Source organism: Cyanistes caeruleus, chromosome 6, assembly GCF_971803275.1.
Source record: "Cyanistes caeruleus chromosome 6, bCyaCae1.hap1.1, whole genome shotgun sequence".
Lineage (NCBI taxonomy): Eukaryota > Metazoa > Chordata > Aves > Passeriformes > Paridae > Cyanistes > Cyanistes caeruleus.
In genome coordinates, this window is record NC_141706.1 from 28,314,103 (window position 1) to 28,332,522 (window position 18,420).

Sequence of the window (18,420 nt, forward strand, 5' to 3'; positions counted from 1 at the left end):
CAAGTAAAGGAGCTGACACCAGCGTCAGACATGGAGGTACCTCCTCGTGCTTTCTCTGTGCCATGGGCTCTGATTAGGGCTTGGCTGCCTGCAGCTTATGGTGGGGCTGCAAGGGAACCTCAGGGGTTTTTTGCAGCTCATCCACCTCTCACCCAGCCCCAGGATTTCCCCCCATACCTGTACACGAGCCTCGGTGAGGTCTGTCCTCATGGCTAGCTGCTCCCTGGCATAGACATCGGGATAGTGGGTCTTCTGGAAGACCTTCTCCAGCTCCTCCAGCTGGTAACTTGTGAAGGTGGTGCGGTTCCTCCGCTTTTTGCCCTTGTTGCTCTCCGAGTCGGCCTTGTCCATGGGGCTGGGGAGGTCCGTGCTGGCCCTGTCCTGGGGCACTTTCACCCCGGCCTCCTTCACGCTGAGGTAGCTGCTGTCCATTGCTGAAGGGTCAGAGCTTGGCTGCAAGTCAGGCTCTCCCAAACCGCCTTCCTTACCTATTTCGGTGGGAGGTGGGGCAGGGAAGAGGGGGCAGGTTTGACCAGGGGTAGGGGGCAGGGAGAGAGAGAAAGGGAAACAGATGTAAATCTTTTGACCAATTTTACCCAGCACAGATGGGCAAGAGGAGGTTGGGGCAAGCTCTCTCAGCTTCTGTTCCCTCTCAGAGATCCAGGTGGGAGGATGAGCCCTGAACACTCAGGCGCACACACCCCAGCAAGACCCTCCTTCAACCTCTCAACACCCACATCAGGGTTGAACATCATGGAACACTACATTCCCTGGTCCTAGCCACAGGAAAGGTCTCTGAGAGGTCCCATCTGCTGCTTGCACCATACAGGTCCCCTGTCAGCAGTCCATCTGTGCTCCCCTGCTGAATAACACAGAGTAGGAAACCAGCAGCACACAGCAGCCACACGTGGTGCTCGGTGGGGTCTGTCTCCTGCTCCTGCATGCTCAGGCAGTGGTGGTGTGTCAGCAGAGCTGCTCCTCACGGGCACCCCCAGTCACCCCCACAGCCTGCTGCCAGGACTTGCACTGCTTTGGGCAAGGAGCCCGTGAACAGGGCTCAGTGCCGTGGACAAGGACAGTATGAGACACCTGTGGAAACAGCACCCCCTGTGTGCAGGGCAGGGGGAAATGAGAGGAGTGTGACAACAGTCTGGGGAGCTGTTCCCACCTGGCTGCCCTCGATTAATAATTAATGAGACATGACATATGAGAGCAGTATGGCAGAGCAGGAGGAAGGGGTTTAAACCACGGAACCAGTGAACTGGTTCATTTCTAAGGCTTAGCAGCTACAGTAAAACCACCTTTGAGCTTTGTAACGGGGTATATGCATTCTCAGGTGCAGGCACTACGCGTGTCCTGTCCTGCACACCTCCTGCCTCCTATGACAGTGGTGTCCCCTTCATTTGCAAGAGTGATGCTACGCCAGCAGGACCCTGCTGGGGACCCATTCCTCTCCCTTATCTGATGCCACTGCTCTGCATGGTGGGCTGAGCCCAGGACAGAAAAAGAGAGATCTGTGTGAGTGACTGGCCACCTGGCATATAGTGCACAGCCAAATGTCACACCTGGCCACATTTCTGGCTGGGATCTTTGGGCAAAAAACAAGGTACCCCTACTGCAGGTTTTAACCTTGAGCCACTACATTCAGTTCCTAAGTGTGTGAGAAGTGATACTGTGGTATTCTCTATCCATTCTCTCCTTACCAAGCCAAGAGCACACCAAGTGTCTCATCTTTTTTTGAAATTTCACTTTAGTCTATTTTTAAAAATTACCAGGCCAGGATCAGTCTTTCTGGGAAAGAGCTCCGCTATTTAGTGATGTCCCCACTGGGAGCTCTTCCCAGGCAATGTGATAGCCAGGGTCATTAATGCCTGCTTAGGCATCTTAGCCTGTGTCTTTGGCAATTCTCATCTCTGGTTGCAAAATCCTTTTGCTAATTCACTGTATGTTTACAGTTTAGCCCTTCTGTGAACAGCTCTGTCACATCTTCAGAGCCAAAATCCCATGAAATTGTGAGAAGGTGTCCCGTGCACAAGTCCTTGCCCATCTCTCACTGTCACAGCTGAAGGGCTGCACTGAGATGATGGGGATGAAACCAGGAGGATGAAATGTAGTTGTTGCCCTCAGGCATGAGAGCAAGGGTGGCCCAGGTTTAAGCCTGGGGAAGATGAGCTATGAGAGGTATTTGAGAAGAAAATTGCTCAGGTGATACACAGGGCTTGTAGGCAGACCTTGGATGAAGGCAATGGTGTTACCTGCCACTTTCACCCTGCTGTGATTTCAGATTTATTGCTTTCTCCAATATTGTTCCTTCAGACTTTTGAGGAGCTCCCTACAAAACTTACCAAAGCTTAATGTCTATCTCAGCTCTCTTTGCTTTGATCCTTGGGAACATTTTGCCAAAATTTATGCTCCCTGGGTTCCAGGACCAGTGTCTAGGGCAGTGGCTGACACACTGCCTCCTCTTTGAACCTGCTTTCTCCAACTGGCTGACTGCTCCCACTGCTCCTGGGGAATGCAGGTGGACAGACCCATCCAAAATGAGCTGGGACAGTGCCCTGCCCCACAGCCTTGGTAAATCATATGCTACAGACATGGTATTTATAATTTTTACAACTGAAAATGAAACAGTTCCAGAAAGTCTGCAGCGATGGACTACCGCCTATGAGACTCAGTAGAGACAGAGTAATAAATAAAGTATTCCAAGAGGTTGGGGTGTTTTTTCCCTTTCTCTCTTTCTTTTATTATTGATGATGTCAGGAAGCTCAGTACATTCTCTCCCATGGCTTTGTGCCACCTGCCTCCCTGACTCCTAAGCCCCCTTTTGCCTCCTAAGCCCCTGTTTGCAGCAGCAAACACAAGACCTGAAGCCTTTCCTTGGGAACTCCTCTGCTGGTTTTTATCTGTTTCAGGAGCTCAGGAAGGTTCTGCACAAACACACACACAGAGAAAAGCTCTGTGTCAGTTCTAATTTCGTTGACAGCATAGCTCAAACTGCAGACTTTCAGCAGTGGTAAGTTATCTCCATCACAAGCCATCAGCCTCAGGGAGCAAGGACTGTCCCTGCTGCACACAGAGTGGGTGTTCCCATGCCTGCTCTGCCAGCCCAGAGCCCTCCTTCATAGCTCAGCCACGCTGCCCTCGTGCTCCTGCACTGCAGCAGACATAGGCTTCTTCACCTCTAGTCCCTGGGAGCCCTGGCAGGGATGAACTCTTTCCACGGGAGGGGCAGAACCTCTGGGATGGAGGGCAGGATGGCAGCATAGGGAGGACATGGTGTGCATCCACCCTCAGCTGAGCATCCCAAGTAGTAACTCTCATTCCCTAGAAACAGGCTCCCTGACCTCAAAACAGTCACGCTAACTGCTGAAGTGAAACAAATTGCATACATCTGCATATGGATATGCCCAGACTTCCTGTAACTGGAGATGGCCTCAAAGTTTCAGTGCAGAGTTTGAGGTGTCTGTTTCTAATCAAACCTAGAGAGACCTTGAGTTACATATTGTGAAGGTCTCTGTGACAAGGAGTTAATGTGAGCACCACTGTACCCTTACAAGTCCGACAGGATCACTTGGTGCCTCCTTCACTGCTTGCCAATCCATCCTTGCTCTCCTGGCAATAGAAGGAGGATATTTTCTGACTTCCCACAATTATACCCTGCTCTCCCAGTGCCTTGGCTAGACCATCAGCACTCCCAAGACCGTCCCTGAGTCACCCTGTGTCTGCTGCCAAGGGGCAGGGATAGCCTGGGGTAACTGGGCATGTGGGCTCCAGGCATCTGGCAGCTCCTTTTGGGCAGGAGGGATGCCTGCATTCCCACTTCTTCTGCAGGGATATGCCTATCAAATCTCACCACATCTGTCCTGGGAACCCTACAGAGGAGAAAGAGGTTGCAGGAGACACAAGACCTGTTCTGTTCACATGTTCACCTGTGACTATGAGGTAAGGCCCTGAGACAGCCAGGGGTTGCACTGCTTTGCTGACACAGTCCTGGAGGGAACAGTCATCTTTTTCATGCTGTCAGAATGTTTGGATTCACAACTTGTATCTCTTTTGTTCCTCAGGTGTGCTATTTTGAGAGGGTGACTCAGTAAAACCTTCACCATGTACAATCTTATCCGTGGAATTTAATTTAGAGCAAAGTCAGCTTGGTGCATCCACAGGGATGGAGACTGGGACATTTCCAACACACAGCTTTGGACCCAACTTGACATGGCTTTGCACAGCACATGCATGACAAGCCACAGCTCCTGCACCATAGGCTCCTTCACACAGATCCTGTGACAGCAGCCCTGCAGTCCATAAGACTGCAAGAGAGCTACATGGCCAGCTCAGCCCAGGCACACAGCCAGCACAGGGCAGTTCCCCTGGGCTCCAGGCTAAAAAGCCTGCTGGGTCTTGGCACTGCTAATGTCCTGCTCTGGCAACATCTTGTCCAAGCTATTACAGTCTCAGTGAAGAGCTGATGCTGTCCCAGTCCTGGGAGGCATCAAGAATAGCCTGGAACACCTACTGGCATGTGGCAGCTCACGGGCATTGTCTGCCTGTGGACAACCCATGTCCAAAGAGTGTGGCACAGGTGGCATGGGGCTGCACCAGCCTGGCCCCCTGCTCCCACACTAAATGACACTGGGGCCTTCTACCCTCCTGTCCAAGTGTGGGCACAGCAGTGTTCCTCTCCACCCACCCCCAAATTCTATGGCCTCCAGTGCTGGCCACTTCAGGGCGCCTCTCTTTGCCTGCACAGGCATGGTCTGACTCTTCATAGCAATGGTGCCTTAAAAAAAAATAATTTAATGTCATTGTCTTAATGTCATTCTCTCAACTCTTGCTTAAATACCAGTGCTAACATTTTGCCTAGAGAGGGTTCAAGCAGTGTATTTTACACTTCTTACCAAGACAGATTTGCGCTACAGCACAGCCGGCACACTCAAGGACTTGGCCAACCATGGGAACCTTATCCAACTCCTGTGACCTTGTCTTAACACATGTTGAAACCATTATACTTGTTTCTAAGCTGTCTGTTGCAGTCTTCTGCCTCCTATCTGTCATTGAAGTCTAGAAGTCAGCACAAAACTATTATTTAAAAGACATCCACAATTTGGGTTATATAGGAAAAAAGTGACTGAATTTTAGACATATAAAGACCTGAATATTTAGGTTTATTTCTGTTCAGGGAGTCAGTGCTCTTTCATGACTCTACACGTGACATTCTGCACATGTAGAAAAGATTTTAACACTTTTTCAGCTGTATATGGCATCACTGATTTTATTAGCAATGATCAGGTGCTTAATCATACTTTCACTCTCGTGCCCAACTGAAGTGTAAAACTGGGCAACATTCATCTCTTAAATGCAGGTGGTATAGTTCTACATAAGACACAAAGCATTGGCTGCATTCTGGAAGCTGCAGTTACCATCTGCTGCTGAGCAGAAACTGGTTGGAGCATCTCCATTTCAGCTCTGGATAAGGATGAATACACATCCATCCCTCCCAAACCTCTTTTGGCTGATTCTGCAGAACCTGAAGGAAGGCTGAATATGGTCTACGCTGTTCCTCTGCTCGTGGTACAGCATTCACTGACCTCCCGTTGTGCTCAGGAGACCACTGCATGACTGTTCTCATCTGCATGGACACCACCCATCTCTGCTGAGCTTGTCGAAGCTGCTGGCACTGCTGCTCTGCTGCCTGCAGCCTCCTTAAGGCTCTACAGCAAAGGAGGGACACGTTCGGTGTTTGCTCAGGGTGGAACTCACAGACTAAAAATAGCTGTGAAATACCTGATCACCTTGGGGGTCTAATTACAGACAGAGCAAGGTCCTACAGAAAAGGCTACTTGTAGAAGAATGAAAGGGGGAAAGGAGTGGTTCTCTTTACTGTGCTCCTCCTGACCACACCTAGGGCTCCCTTTTCTGAGAAGGGACTTATTTTTCTGATCAGAGCATACAGAAGGAACAATACTAAAGCCTGGAGCTGAAATGTCTAGAAACCTCCTCATGTTCCCGAAAAGCTGGAGTCAGTGTCAAAAGTCTGGAGACAGTGTCAAAGGTCCCACACAGTAAGTCCATGGGTGGCTTTTTGGTGGCCCTGAAGCCAGTGTATAACTTGAGTCACTGGCTCTATCTCCACTGTGTGGCTGGGAGATGTTTCTGTGGGAGTCACATTCCCCTCAGCCCTGGCTGCACTTCAGCCCTCTTGCTGCTGGCTGGCTAGTTCTCCTGGAGTAAATCACTGTAGGAGTTTGGGGACAGACAGCTTGATAAACATTAACCCTAGTGCTGCTGAGAAGTTTACATCACAGCAAGCCTGGGGAATATGCACTATTTACTTGGGAAAATTGCTGTTCTTCTCACTTTCATTCTGAGCTAGCGCTTTTTCCCCCCACACAAACATCTGTTTTTGAGGGCATGTGTTGCTTTATTGCCTGATTAGCTGGATTCACACACCCTGTGGCTACTTGGGGAGACCTCAGAGTTGTCTGTACAAATGCAACATGTGCTGCTTGCTCCTCTTTCATGTTTTTTAAAGGACACTAACAAAACCGGCTTTTACGTAAACAAATCAGTTCTGAAAACTCTGCATAGAAGCTGTGGCTTGAGAAAAAGGCACAGCTCATTCCCCAGGCCCTTTTTCATGTGGCACATTCATCTGAAAAGCAGGAAAGTGCTGACTAGCAAATTTTGTAAGGCTCAAAAATGCTTCTAGCAACCTGCTGCAATTACAGTTGACTTTCTGGATCCCAGAACACGATATAAGGAAAGAGCAAGAAAATGTACTGTCACTGCCTCCATGGAGAGAAAATGAAACTGCTCCATTGCATACCATGGCTTCCTCACAACTGAATGTGAAGGGAGATTATTGCCTATGCCAATATTCTGGAGTTGGGCATCTCAGCTCTCTCTGATGAGCCCATTAATTTCCCAGTGACACGGTTTTGTCCTCTCTGAAACCCAAAAGTCTTCAGTGCTGCAGGGGTGACACAGTGCCATGGGAATATGCCAGGATCAGCCACGAGATGACTTTTTAAGTGACAGCAGATGGAAGTGACAGCTACCTCGGTGGCATCAGAGCCTCATTAGATCCCACACAGGTGTCCCCAGGCACAGGGCTGGGGGTGATCAACTACAGGTTTGCAGCATGCCAGGCTATGTGCAAAGTTTGAAAGTACAGCAGACAAGATGGGTCAGCTACTACATTTTAAAATGTTGCATTTCCCACTGTAGGCATGTCACAAACAGGAAAAAGTGATGGATTTCTGCTCCATGCTGCTTGTGTCTCTGCCTAAAGCAGAGCATGAGAACCAAATGACATCTAGAACCTCTGAACTGATATATCCCCAGTGAGTACCAGCCAAGGAAGATGAACAAGGCAGGCAAGGATGGGAAGGGGGGTTTGAAAGGGGTTTCAGTTTCCTCTTAGCCCTGGTTTTGATACCTTTTGGATAAGTAATCTCCTCCTTCCCAAGCAGTCCTGCATGCCTTGCCATGACAGTGATTGCCTGAGGGTCTTGGTTTTTCCTAAGCTCCTCAGAACCAGATGTAAGCACCTAAGTGCTCTGAAGACTTGGCTCAGTGCTGAGTAGATAAAATATGTGATTTAATTAAGAAAAAAGATAAGCATCACTAATATTGGACAAAGTTTTGAATGGTGTTGTCTCAGTCATAGACTCATACCTACACACAGGCTAGTTTATTGGGATTTCAGGCCAGAAGAGTCCACAAATCCTTGGGCAAGTGAAAGACAGGACAGACAGGTCCTCAGTGCTGTTTGCTGAAGACTTGTGTTCTCCACAGACAGGCACTATAGGGTTTTGCACACTTTGATGCGCTGTCCCAGTGTGGGAACTCTGTTCTGCTCCTGTCTGAGCTGAGTTCATCTACTGGGACATCCTTACTGGTTGTTAGCATCTGGAGCAATGTCTGCCCAATCCACCTAGTCTACCTTACTTTGGGATCATTCAGTTACGCCTCTGTTGTGTTGTTTTTAGAAAAATCTAGATCCAGCAAGCTTGCTCCTCCTCTGCTTGGATGCTATCTCCAGCCGAGTTAGCAACAGTAGCATCTAAGGCAGCCAGGATCCAACCCCCCTCCCTGTGCTGGGGCCCTGTGAAATCAGGCCCTGCACCTGGAGCAGGGAAATGTGAGTGCTGTGGAGCTCTGGGCTGGCAGCAGGCAGTGCCACTCACTGCCTGCAGTAGCACCGAGTGCTGTGGGTGACAGATGAGGTTGATGCAGGGCTTAGGGCTAAGCTCTCACTCTGAAAGGAGGGGCATGAGAGTCCTCATCAGGTACAGATTTATGTATTCATCTTAACCTCACCTGTATCGTTTGGTCCCTGCAAGGATCTGAAAAGATCCCTCACCTGAGCACTGCAAGAGAAAAGGGGGCTCTTCTCTGAAAGCTGTGATTTTCTTCACAAAACCTGTTAGTGCCTCTCTCTTTCCCACAACATGCCCTGGACATTTCCTCTACAATTTCCACCCCAGGCTGTGTGCTGGGTGAGCAGGACCTCTGTCAGGGTGAGAGGGAGGTATGAGGCAGTCATGCAGCCTTCCACATCTCAATGTGTGTGTTGCCTTCCATGCCAACCACACACCAAGTGAGGCACCATCAGCCACCACCTGTGGCAGAAAGCATCAATCAGACATCTAGTTAAGAAGGGAGTGGGGGATCCTACTTCCTGCTGGTGAGGAAGGCTGGTGAGACAAAGCTGCCTGGAGGGAGTTGATCCTTGCTCTGATGTCTGTCTATGGCACAGTTTAATTCCCTGCTACCAGCTTGCAGAGTGATTCACCCCATCCTGTGGGTCAGTGCCTGCCTGGACGCTGTTCACGTCATTGGGTTGGTTGGTCTCTCTGCCTCTCTCTGCCTCTCTCTGCATTCTTCTCTGTCTGCTTTGCAAAAGCAACCTCTCTGCAGCAGAGACAGCCATGCATCGCTGAAGTTTAGCTGCCTCCCAGAGGTGACTTCTAGTTGCCTGTTTTGTGCTGCTGGTGGCAGGGCTGGACCTGCAATGTGAAATTGCAGGCTGAGAAGAGGGGCAGGAGGAGGGGGGCTAGGGCCATTTTATAATGGGCTGGGCAAGAGCTCAGCTGCATCTGCATTATGAAGTCCTGGTTCAAATTAATGACAGACAAACTTCAATGGCTTGTGGGCCCTGGCCAGGGCGGTGTCTGAGCAGGCTCTGCCCAGCTGTCCAGCCCAGCCTGCTGCCCTAGTCCAGCAAGGCACTGCAGCATATGTGTGTCCCTGGACTACCCTTTCTCTGAAGTGCAGCGTTTTGTACTTCAGATGGGCAGTCAGGCAAGCCCAAACAAATCTTCCCGACACCACTCCCATGGTGCTCCTTGTGCTTCTCAGTTTGGGGCCCAGGCGCCCCCACGGAGAAGAGCTGGGGACTCCTGAGTCTGGATGAGATGCTGTGGCAACCCCATTGGAGCACAAGTACAGCACATCTCAGGGGCAGCTGGGTGCTACCAGTTACACTTGGAAATTGGAAAGGAGGAGTAATAGAAAGCTGGAGAAAAAGCAGAAAACAACCAAAGTTGGCTGAACCTCACAGAACCACAGAAAGGGTTGAGTTTAAACACTGAGACAAAGTTTGGGCAAGATTTCTTAGCAAAGTAGTTCTGTTGTTCTTCAGTTTTATACAGCTGATTAGTAAAGAAAGGCCCAGACGAGGGAAGAAAAACATTCAGCCTTCCCCAAACCTGCCTGTTCTTGGAAGAACATCTATAATTTATTTCCATTCCAACTGCACATTGCAAAACTCAAGGCCGGTCGGGTCTGGGAAAATTCCTACAAGCACGAGGCTTTTAGAAGCATTCCAGAAAGAAATTAGGTTTCTGGCTACCAAACCCACTAATTCACAGTCACTGGGCCTGGGCAACAGACTGGCATCAGCTTTTACTGGCAGAGAGTAAGAGGGCAACAAAATCCCAAACTGAAGCAAGAAGCAGCACAACCAAACTGGGAACTTTCCGGCCAAGAGGCAAGACACAATAACCAACAAACCTGAGAGCAGCAGGTTGTTTCCCCTGACCTTTACACCCTCATCAGGAGGTGAGGGCAGTGCTGCAGCCCCACAGGGGTTTCCTGCAGAGGAGATGCTGATGCCAATAGGGGTGGGAAAGCCCAGACTCCTGACGCGGTCTGAAGGTGGCATCAGCAATGGCCAGAGACTCTCATCCCTGGTCTCCATGAGCCCACATGCAGTGCAGGGGTTACACAGTGACCTCAAGGTCTCTCTGAGCTTGAGAGTTGTTTTGAGGTATTGAGGAGACGTGGCTGCACTGCATGGCCTGGCCATGAACCACAGAGTGTCTACACTATAACTGTGGAGAAAGGGCAAAGACAGAAAAATCCATCTAAGACTGGCTTGCTTGGAAACTCCAGCTGACCCTGACACAGTCTAAACAAATATTTTTTTAAATTACTCAGAATGCCCCAGTCTTTGTATATGTATCCCCAAAGACTGTCATAAAATGTCTACAGAAAGGACTCCGTGAACCTCTGCTGCCCTGCTCTAGAGGCACATATTTCAGCTCCAGTCAAACTGAAGTTTAATAAACCCTTGGCCTCCCTAGGTTCCCTCCAGCCTCTGCAGCAAACAGCTCTCCCCTGCCTCAGTCTGGCTCAGGGTCTGTGTCCACCACTGGTGTTTGCCGTGAGCTGCCAACACTGCTGCAGCCTCTGATGGGAGACCACGATTAGTTGTGTGTGCTGCACTCTTGCACTTCACTTTTTTTTCTTCTGGGGCTGTGAGGAGTAGGGAAAGAGTGTTTCAAACTCTCCCTCTTTTTGTCATCAGCTCTGAAACATATATACCAACTTAGGACTCTTCTGGAGCTTTAGCTCCACATTCTTCATATCCCAGAAGAGAGAAGGTATATGTTGACTATGGGAGCCAGGAAAATCTAAGTCTTTTGAATGATACCAATAGTTGATGCAAGCCACTGTGCTTGGTAAAATACTGGGAAACCCTGCTTGCATCATGGTTTAAGTGCAATGCTTTCCTCATCCAGAAAAAAACCTTATGTGTTGTTCAATAAAGCAACTTTTAATGAAGCTTTGCCAATTCATCAAGGAGTAAAAATGATACTTCATGACTTGACCAGTTACTCTCACGAGACACTCGTGCAAGAGCCCAAACACATGGTTCCCAGAGGAAAGGGATGAAAATGATTTACAGAGGCAGTGAGGCAAAGGTATATTGATAATAAGGCACTAAGAGGAAATGGGATGAATGTGCCTAAGATTCCTCTAGTAAATGAACAACAAATAGTATTCACAATCAGCGACTTACATTTTTAATTTTGAGCTGAGAATAGCAACATTCACAGATTCACAGATTATTCTGAGTTAGAAGGGACCCACAAGGATCATTGAGTCCAAGTCTGAAGTGAATGGCCCCTATGGGGATTGAACCCAAGATACAGGTCAAATGACAGTTATTAAGGAAAAAAATCCATTAGGTAGTACTGAGCAAGAAAAACATCCACAAAAGTGTGCTCTTACTTGTGGAAGGGGAGTCATGAATTGTTCAAAGGCTAAACTGTGCTTGTCAAGTAATTCAGAGAGTTATGCACTCTGAGGTCAGAGAAAGGGATTTCATTTCACTGGAGAACTACTTCACCTTGCAACACATATAATTGTCACCGGGGGGGAAAAAATTAAATTAAAAAACAGAAAACCAAAACAACCCCAAAAAAGCCAACCCAGAAGTAGGGTTGCATGAGCCAAGAGCACATGACCTTTACTTTCTACTCCACCTCTGCATTTCAGTTCTTTTCCCAGACTGTGCCTGGTGAGCCACATTCTCGCAGTGTCTGCCCATCCTGCACATGCTCTCCAGCTGCCTGACCCTGATGGCCAAAGTTACCAGAGTCTGGCCACCCTCTGTACTTGGTGGTGACCAAGCCAGGCCAAGACCTGGATCTCTGACCATCACCTGCACCACTTAATTCATTTATAAAGCCGCTCTGGGGGCAAATTTTTCTATTGAGAGGTTGTTGCCCCTGGTGCTGTTGTGGCTGCAGATGGTTACATTGTGTGGAGCCTCCGGCAGCTGGAATGGTCCCTGGCTGCATGGCACCGCAGTTAAACACAAGGCCAGGACCAAACACATCTACTGGACCCAAGAGGATAAGCAGCGAGAGCACTGTCTGAAGGGCTTCTGCACCATTCCTCTGACTTTTTTTCCTAAATACTTCTTGCTTTCTGGGTCTTCAGATCACAGACACTGGATCCCTCTCTGCGGTGAACACTTCTCCATTTTCTCATCACCACCACCCAGCGTTTGAAGGTGACCATAATTTACTGCATTTATTCAGCAGTGTCCTCTGGGCATCCCTCGGCACCCACTGAGATGTGCCAGAGGGCCATGCAGAGATGCCCGAGTCACAACGAGCCCGGGGAGGTGAGGCACTGCTATTTCTCGTGTTGTGTGGATGGCAAAGTGAGACACAGCCACCAGGCACACAACACACACTCTGGCTAAGCCTCAGTTTTAAAAAGTACTTAGCACTGTCTAATATTTTTGCAGCCTGGAGGTGAAGGTCCTATGCCTCTCAGGTGCCCTGAATCATGTGATATCTTTGTATCTTGGCCAAGTAGATCTAAGCCCCCATCCAATCCAACACACTCCTCAGTCTTCAGAGCAAGTTTCTGCCACATCGAAATTCCTTATCCTTATCCCAGCCTTTGCTTCCTTTCTTTGTCTGGGTCCAAGCAAGGCTGGACCAACTACTGGGGTAAATGGCCACTGCAATAAGAGTAAGTTCACGCCTGTCTGAAAACACTCCTAGAACATGAGAAATCTGCAGTGTCTTCAGGTGTGAAAATTAAAAGTGTCACTGCTGAGGCAGTTCAAACCACAACTCCTTACAGTTAGTTGTTGGATAATCTTTCAGAGGCAAGGCACAGAGCACATTTCCTACCCAAAACCCAGCTCCACTGTAAATCTGATGATCTTGCTCCGCAGCACAGTGCAGCAGAACTTATGAAAAAAGTCATCGTCAGATTTTTTTCCTCACATGGAGGAAACAAAAATGTGCTTAGTTTTAGTTACATTCTTAGAAATGGCTTAATTGATTCGGAAGAACTTTAAAAAAAAAAAGTATTATAAAAACAGCCGGAGGCACACAACTGCTGTGGGAGCTTTTAGGCAAGGCTGTTAAGTTTTGATTAAGTTAGAAGAAACTGGACGCAGGATTGTGGTATGAAGTGTCAGGCAGTAGACACAAACAACACTGACTCTGGTAACACATTTTCCTAACAGAAAACAAAAATATCATGACTCTTGGAAGGAGAGCAACTCCTGGAGCACCATTAGTTCTCAACCAAACTGGATGATTACGTGAAATATAATGACCATGAAAATCAGCCTAAATTAAAAAGCGGAGTTCATGCCCACTTTTGTGTTTGCTTCCAGTTAACATTGCAGGACGGGATTACATTGACATGAGTGACTACAAATGTGAAGTAAACATTACCAAACATTTACAGAAATCATCTTTATGAACTTGTGAAAAGGAATTATTTGTCCCAGAAACCTGCTCCTGCCAGAGGTGCTCATCTGATCAGGGAACAAGGACTCATCATTTGTGTCTGACTCCCACTCACCACCGCAGATGCCCTTTCAGCTGCCTGCTCCTTGCATCAGTTCACACACACACACAATCTGCTGACCAGAGATTACTCACAAAAATCATCCCAACAGCAATTTTGTGTCCCAGACAGACCACAAAAACTCGTACCTTGCTCACAATTTGCAAATAAAACACACGGGGCATTCATCCCTCCTGCTCCCTGTGTCCCAAAATACTTCCTTAGGAGAGCCCTTATTTTGGGAGATACCTGATCTCTGTAAGGGTGGCTGTGTGCTGACATGACCACAACTCAGGAAGTCTCTGCCTAGAGACATCATGATGCCAGTGCCACAAGCAGAGTTTCACTGCTTAAAAGCTGCCTTTTCTAGCAGGCTGGGAAGCAACAGGAGGCCTGAAAGGCAGGTGGAAAGAGTCACTGCAGGCAGGACAGCCTAAAGAGGAGAATAAAATACACAGTCAGAATACATGGGCTGGAATCAATACACCTGGAAAGCACTGGTTGGAAAGGTATGTGCTGTTTCAGTTTCCTAGATGACAGCACGCAGGACTCCTTTTCACCAGCTGTCTTCCTGTTCTCTGAAGAAACAAGCCTGTCTGCAAGGGTCTGGAAAGGCTGAAATTTAGGAAGAACAGATAAACACTTCAATTTCCCATGTCTGAGGGCTCCTGGAATTAGTGGGCCCACTAGGCACTGGCTGGCCTCTGTTTCCCCAAAGCATTTACAGCTCGTGGGCTCAGAGTGCTTGCAGGGAAAGATGCTGGGGGCTGTAGTGGGTTGCTTTCTCCTTCCTTCTCATCTCAGACTAGGCTTCCCACACACTGCATTCTCAGATTTACTATCTCACAGTACATTTGGGTCACAGTTTTTCGGATTTCATGAGAGGCAAATGAAAATGCCTGTGTGGGAATGTGCAATTTCTTCTGCAATTCACTTGGTTTATTGGACTCTCAGGAGAAAATATACAGTTGGATGTAAATAATGGGACTCCAAGCTCCAAAACCTCTTCAGTGAACACAGTTATGAGTATGTAGCTTCCAAGAAGCCAGGGGTTTAGAGCCAAGGTTTTAGTGCTAGAGGAAAGTCTCCATCCCAAAGAAGGGATTCTGCTGGTAAGGAGAGACTTGCCTGGAATCAGGGACCCTCTGAGTATTTGCTGCTTGTGTCCTCTGTTTTCCAAAGCAAAGATGCATCTTCCTGAACTGGCTTAAACCACATTGTTCTTCCCACTGACACCTCCTACAGCTTATGAAGCTGAGGCTTATGAACTGCTATACAGTCCAATTTGTTTTAAACTGTAATACACTGTGGACTACATAACATGAGTTTGTAACTTTGTCAAGAGCATGATCTGACAAAGAGAAAATAAAAGGTTACTTTGTCCCCTGTCAGCTGATGGGCTGTGGTGTTTGGATGCTACAGTGGGAAGCTTCATAGATTATTACCAGGCAAGGAGAGTCTGGAAGCCAGTGTGCCATCTTTTTGTTTAATGGTTTTTGCCCCAGGAGAAAGCTGGGCCAGGAGAGCTGAAGGCTGAGGAGCAGAGCTGCCTGCCTGGAAAAGGGGTGGTCTGACGATGCTTTGGGTAGGACACAACAGGGTGAGGAGCAGGTCACTATGTGACTAGGTGTCACTATGTCACTAGGTGCTACACCACTATCATGCCATGCTGCCAGGTCCCCTGCTTTCCCCTGCTGCCTGGGCCAGGCATGCTCTGGGATGTGCTTTGGGCACTCTTCACTGCCCATGCTCACACCGCTGGGTTAATACTTATGGCACAGGACTGAACAAAAAGGAACTGCTTTCCTCACCATTGTCAGGCATCCCTGCAAAAACATGCCCTGCTCAGCCCCTTTCCAGAAGGACCCAGACCCATGGACCTACCTCGTGTCAGGCATACAGGGAGGAAGTGCCAGAGCAACCAGTGTAGCTATTTACACACTCATGTCACATTTTCCTCTTGGGACATTTTCACAGAGCTTGGGTTGACTGTGCTCCCACTGGGATGCCACCACAGGCTTTCAGCTGTTGCTCACTTTTCTTTAGAAATTCTCCTGAGGAGTTCTCAGCAAAGTTCTTGGTTTTAATGAAATCTGTGGGCTAAATGTGGCCGTTCCCTGGTTTTCCCCCGTGGGGAACTAATTTCTACCAGACTGACACCCTTAGTTCTTGGCTTTCAGAACCCACTCAGTTATCCTCATATCTTCTCCTTGGCCAGGACCCACTGGTCTCTTACGTGTTAATGCATGTATGCGGTCAGTGCTACAGACCATGGCTTATCTGCTGCAGGCTCCTAATATCTCCATCTCTGTGGGATGTGCAATCAGCCAGGCTTCCACACAAAAGCCTACATCAGACAACATTCACATTGCCTGGGGCAAGCAGTACTTGCATCAGATTTTCTCTAGAAAAACCTAGCCCGTTCCACTTGATTTTTGCAGAGTTCAGATAGGCTGGACTTACATAGTCCAGATTTATGAATTTCTTGCAATTTCTTTGTGTTTCCTGGATAATGTCTGAAAAGGAAAACTGGGTCATACAGTGCTTTCCCTTTACAGTGAATGCCATTAAAACCCAACAGAACAGACAAAGGGCTGGATCAGTCCTGGTCCTTTTGTCACTCTCTTGTGAAGGGTCTGGAGTATGATTTGGTTGCACACTCACAGGGTTTTGGTGCTGTGTAAAACATGCTAAGGTCTCTCAGTGTGGGGCAGGTACCCAAGCCTTGAGGAGCAGCACAGGGAGAGCAGGGAGTGTAAATGGAGGCATCTCAGGCCAGGTGGCATGCAGTTGGCTCAATGCCTTCCCTCAGCACCAACCAAGCTTCTCCTCCCTACCATCTTTAGGATGCTGGAAACCTCCCATTTCCTTTACTAGCATCTGACAAACCTGTTGAAATACTTCGGCATCAAAGCCTCTGCCTTGTTGCATGCTCTTTGTGTCTTGGTCCCCAAATATGGTGAAAAACTCAGCCCTTAGAAGCTTGGTTAATATCACAACCCCTTGGTTCCTTTTTGGGTAAACTTCAGGTCATTTTCTAAAGAAATCCATAGCTACCAACAAATATTGTCTGGCAGATTCTGTCTCGGGCAAAAGCCCAACAACATCAACAGCTATGAATCGCAATAATGTCCCAGGAGACACTGCTCAGTAGGGTTTCTCCCCATCTTTGGGGACCCACTTTAGAAATACAACACATGCAAGAAAATCATCACACCTCCTTGTAGTAATTTTCCATCATCTGTCTGCGTTTTCCTCCAAACCAGTTCTCTCATGGCTTGACTAAAGACTTTACAGCTTCAAGACATCATAGCAAAACATCAGAACCTCTTTTTTGAGTGTTTTGGTGATAATGAGTTCTTGTCACAAGTTGTTTTATTTTCCCATCTCCTATACAACACTTCATCTTTAAATTCCAAGCTTTCCCACCCTGACCAGAGGGCTTTTGCCTTGCTAGTCTGAAAAGAGTCAAAAAGCAGACAAGGTTGCCAAATAAGGGTTTGGTTTTTTTAATCACACCTTGTTTGACATCAATAGCCTTTTTGAGGAACATTCCCCTCTCAGATCCATGAACTCTGCTCTTGCAAACTTGCATCTATGGATGAAATAGGAGAGTTTTCATTCCTGCACACTGTGGAAGAAGGAGATAAAAAAGGATGCAATCTCCATTTTTTCTTGCTGCCCTGCTGAGGGAGGTATCTGCACAAAAAAAAAAAAGCCTTTGAACAAGGCACTGGCAGAACTAGTCTTTGGTGACTGTGCTCTTGTGTCAGTGCTGTTCCGACCCCACAGGCACCCCCGGCTGTGTTCAATGGAAACTGCTTCAGCTCTGAAAATGCCTGGTTGCTCTCCTTTCACCATCAGGGTAGCTTTCTCTTCTCACAAGGGGCATGTGGAGCTTTTGTCATCCTGGCAAGTCTGCAGTTGAGCCTCCAGGAGCAGGATCAGTGCCCTGCAAGGCCAGACAGGCTGACAGTCCCATGCTGCCTTCCCTGACATTCCCTGACACTGCCCCTTTGCTCCTGGCTGAGTTTGCCCAGGATGTATGTTATACCTCTCTTCAGCAGTTCACCTTGCTCTGGGTTCAATTTAGCTTGGCAGCCTGGAGCTCATGACAGCCTGTTTACAAAACATCATGGTTCCTATTAAAGGGCTCACCCCACAGCAGGACATCCCAGCCGTGCCACAGGGACTGGGTGGCTGCCTGTGCTGTCTTGGTCTCTTGAGGGAGGGGATGGGAGACCCACGCTACACTATTTCAGTGTGTGGACTTGTGCTGACATGAAAGCCATTTTCACCTCCAGATACCCACTGTGGTAACCAAAATGAACCCAGTAAGGCACATCCCAGATATTATCTAGTAATGGTAGGACACAAACACCCTCTGGTTAATGCATCACACAGCAAATCTCTTCCTGGCCTTCTTTTCTAACCAGGACAGCTGATGAGGTCCAAAAGCTGTGTGGAAGCTCAAAGAGACAGCTCAGGTCCTGCCCACAGAGGCAGGTGCCACAAACAGATTGCCCAAACCTCTTTTTTTCACATGAGCCGTGTTTTTGAAGGAAAGTACTGCAGGCTGAAAGCCCTGATGCTGACTGACCAGGTGCCAACCACAGTGATGTGTATGCTCAGTGTTAGCTCATCTCCCACCTTAGCTATGCTGAGCAATTTCTTGGATCCCAGCAGTCCAGTCTGCTGCATGCATTTTTTGCCAGCAAGGACACTTTCCTCAGCCCCTGCCTTCCCTCAGACATATGCGAGGGTGAGGGCTACATGTTGGACTGTCCCATCATCTCCCTCTCTGGTTTCCAT

The 18,420-nt window shown here is 48.2% G+C and overlaps 1 protein-coding gene across 1 annotated transcript in view; it reads right to left on the bottom strand.

Annotated features, from left to right (window-relative positions):
• Window positions 1–18,420, bottom strand: part of ALX4 (ALX homeobox 4) — a 40,575-nt gene that overhangs the window by 11,189 nt on the left and 10,966 nt on the right. Inside the window, exon 2 of the mRNA XM_086892264.1 lies at window positions 178–488. Within this exon, the coding sequence (XP_086748390.1) occupies window positions 178–488 (311 nt within the window). The remainder of the gene's footprint in view (window positions 1–177; window positions 489–18,420) is intronic.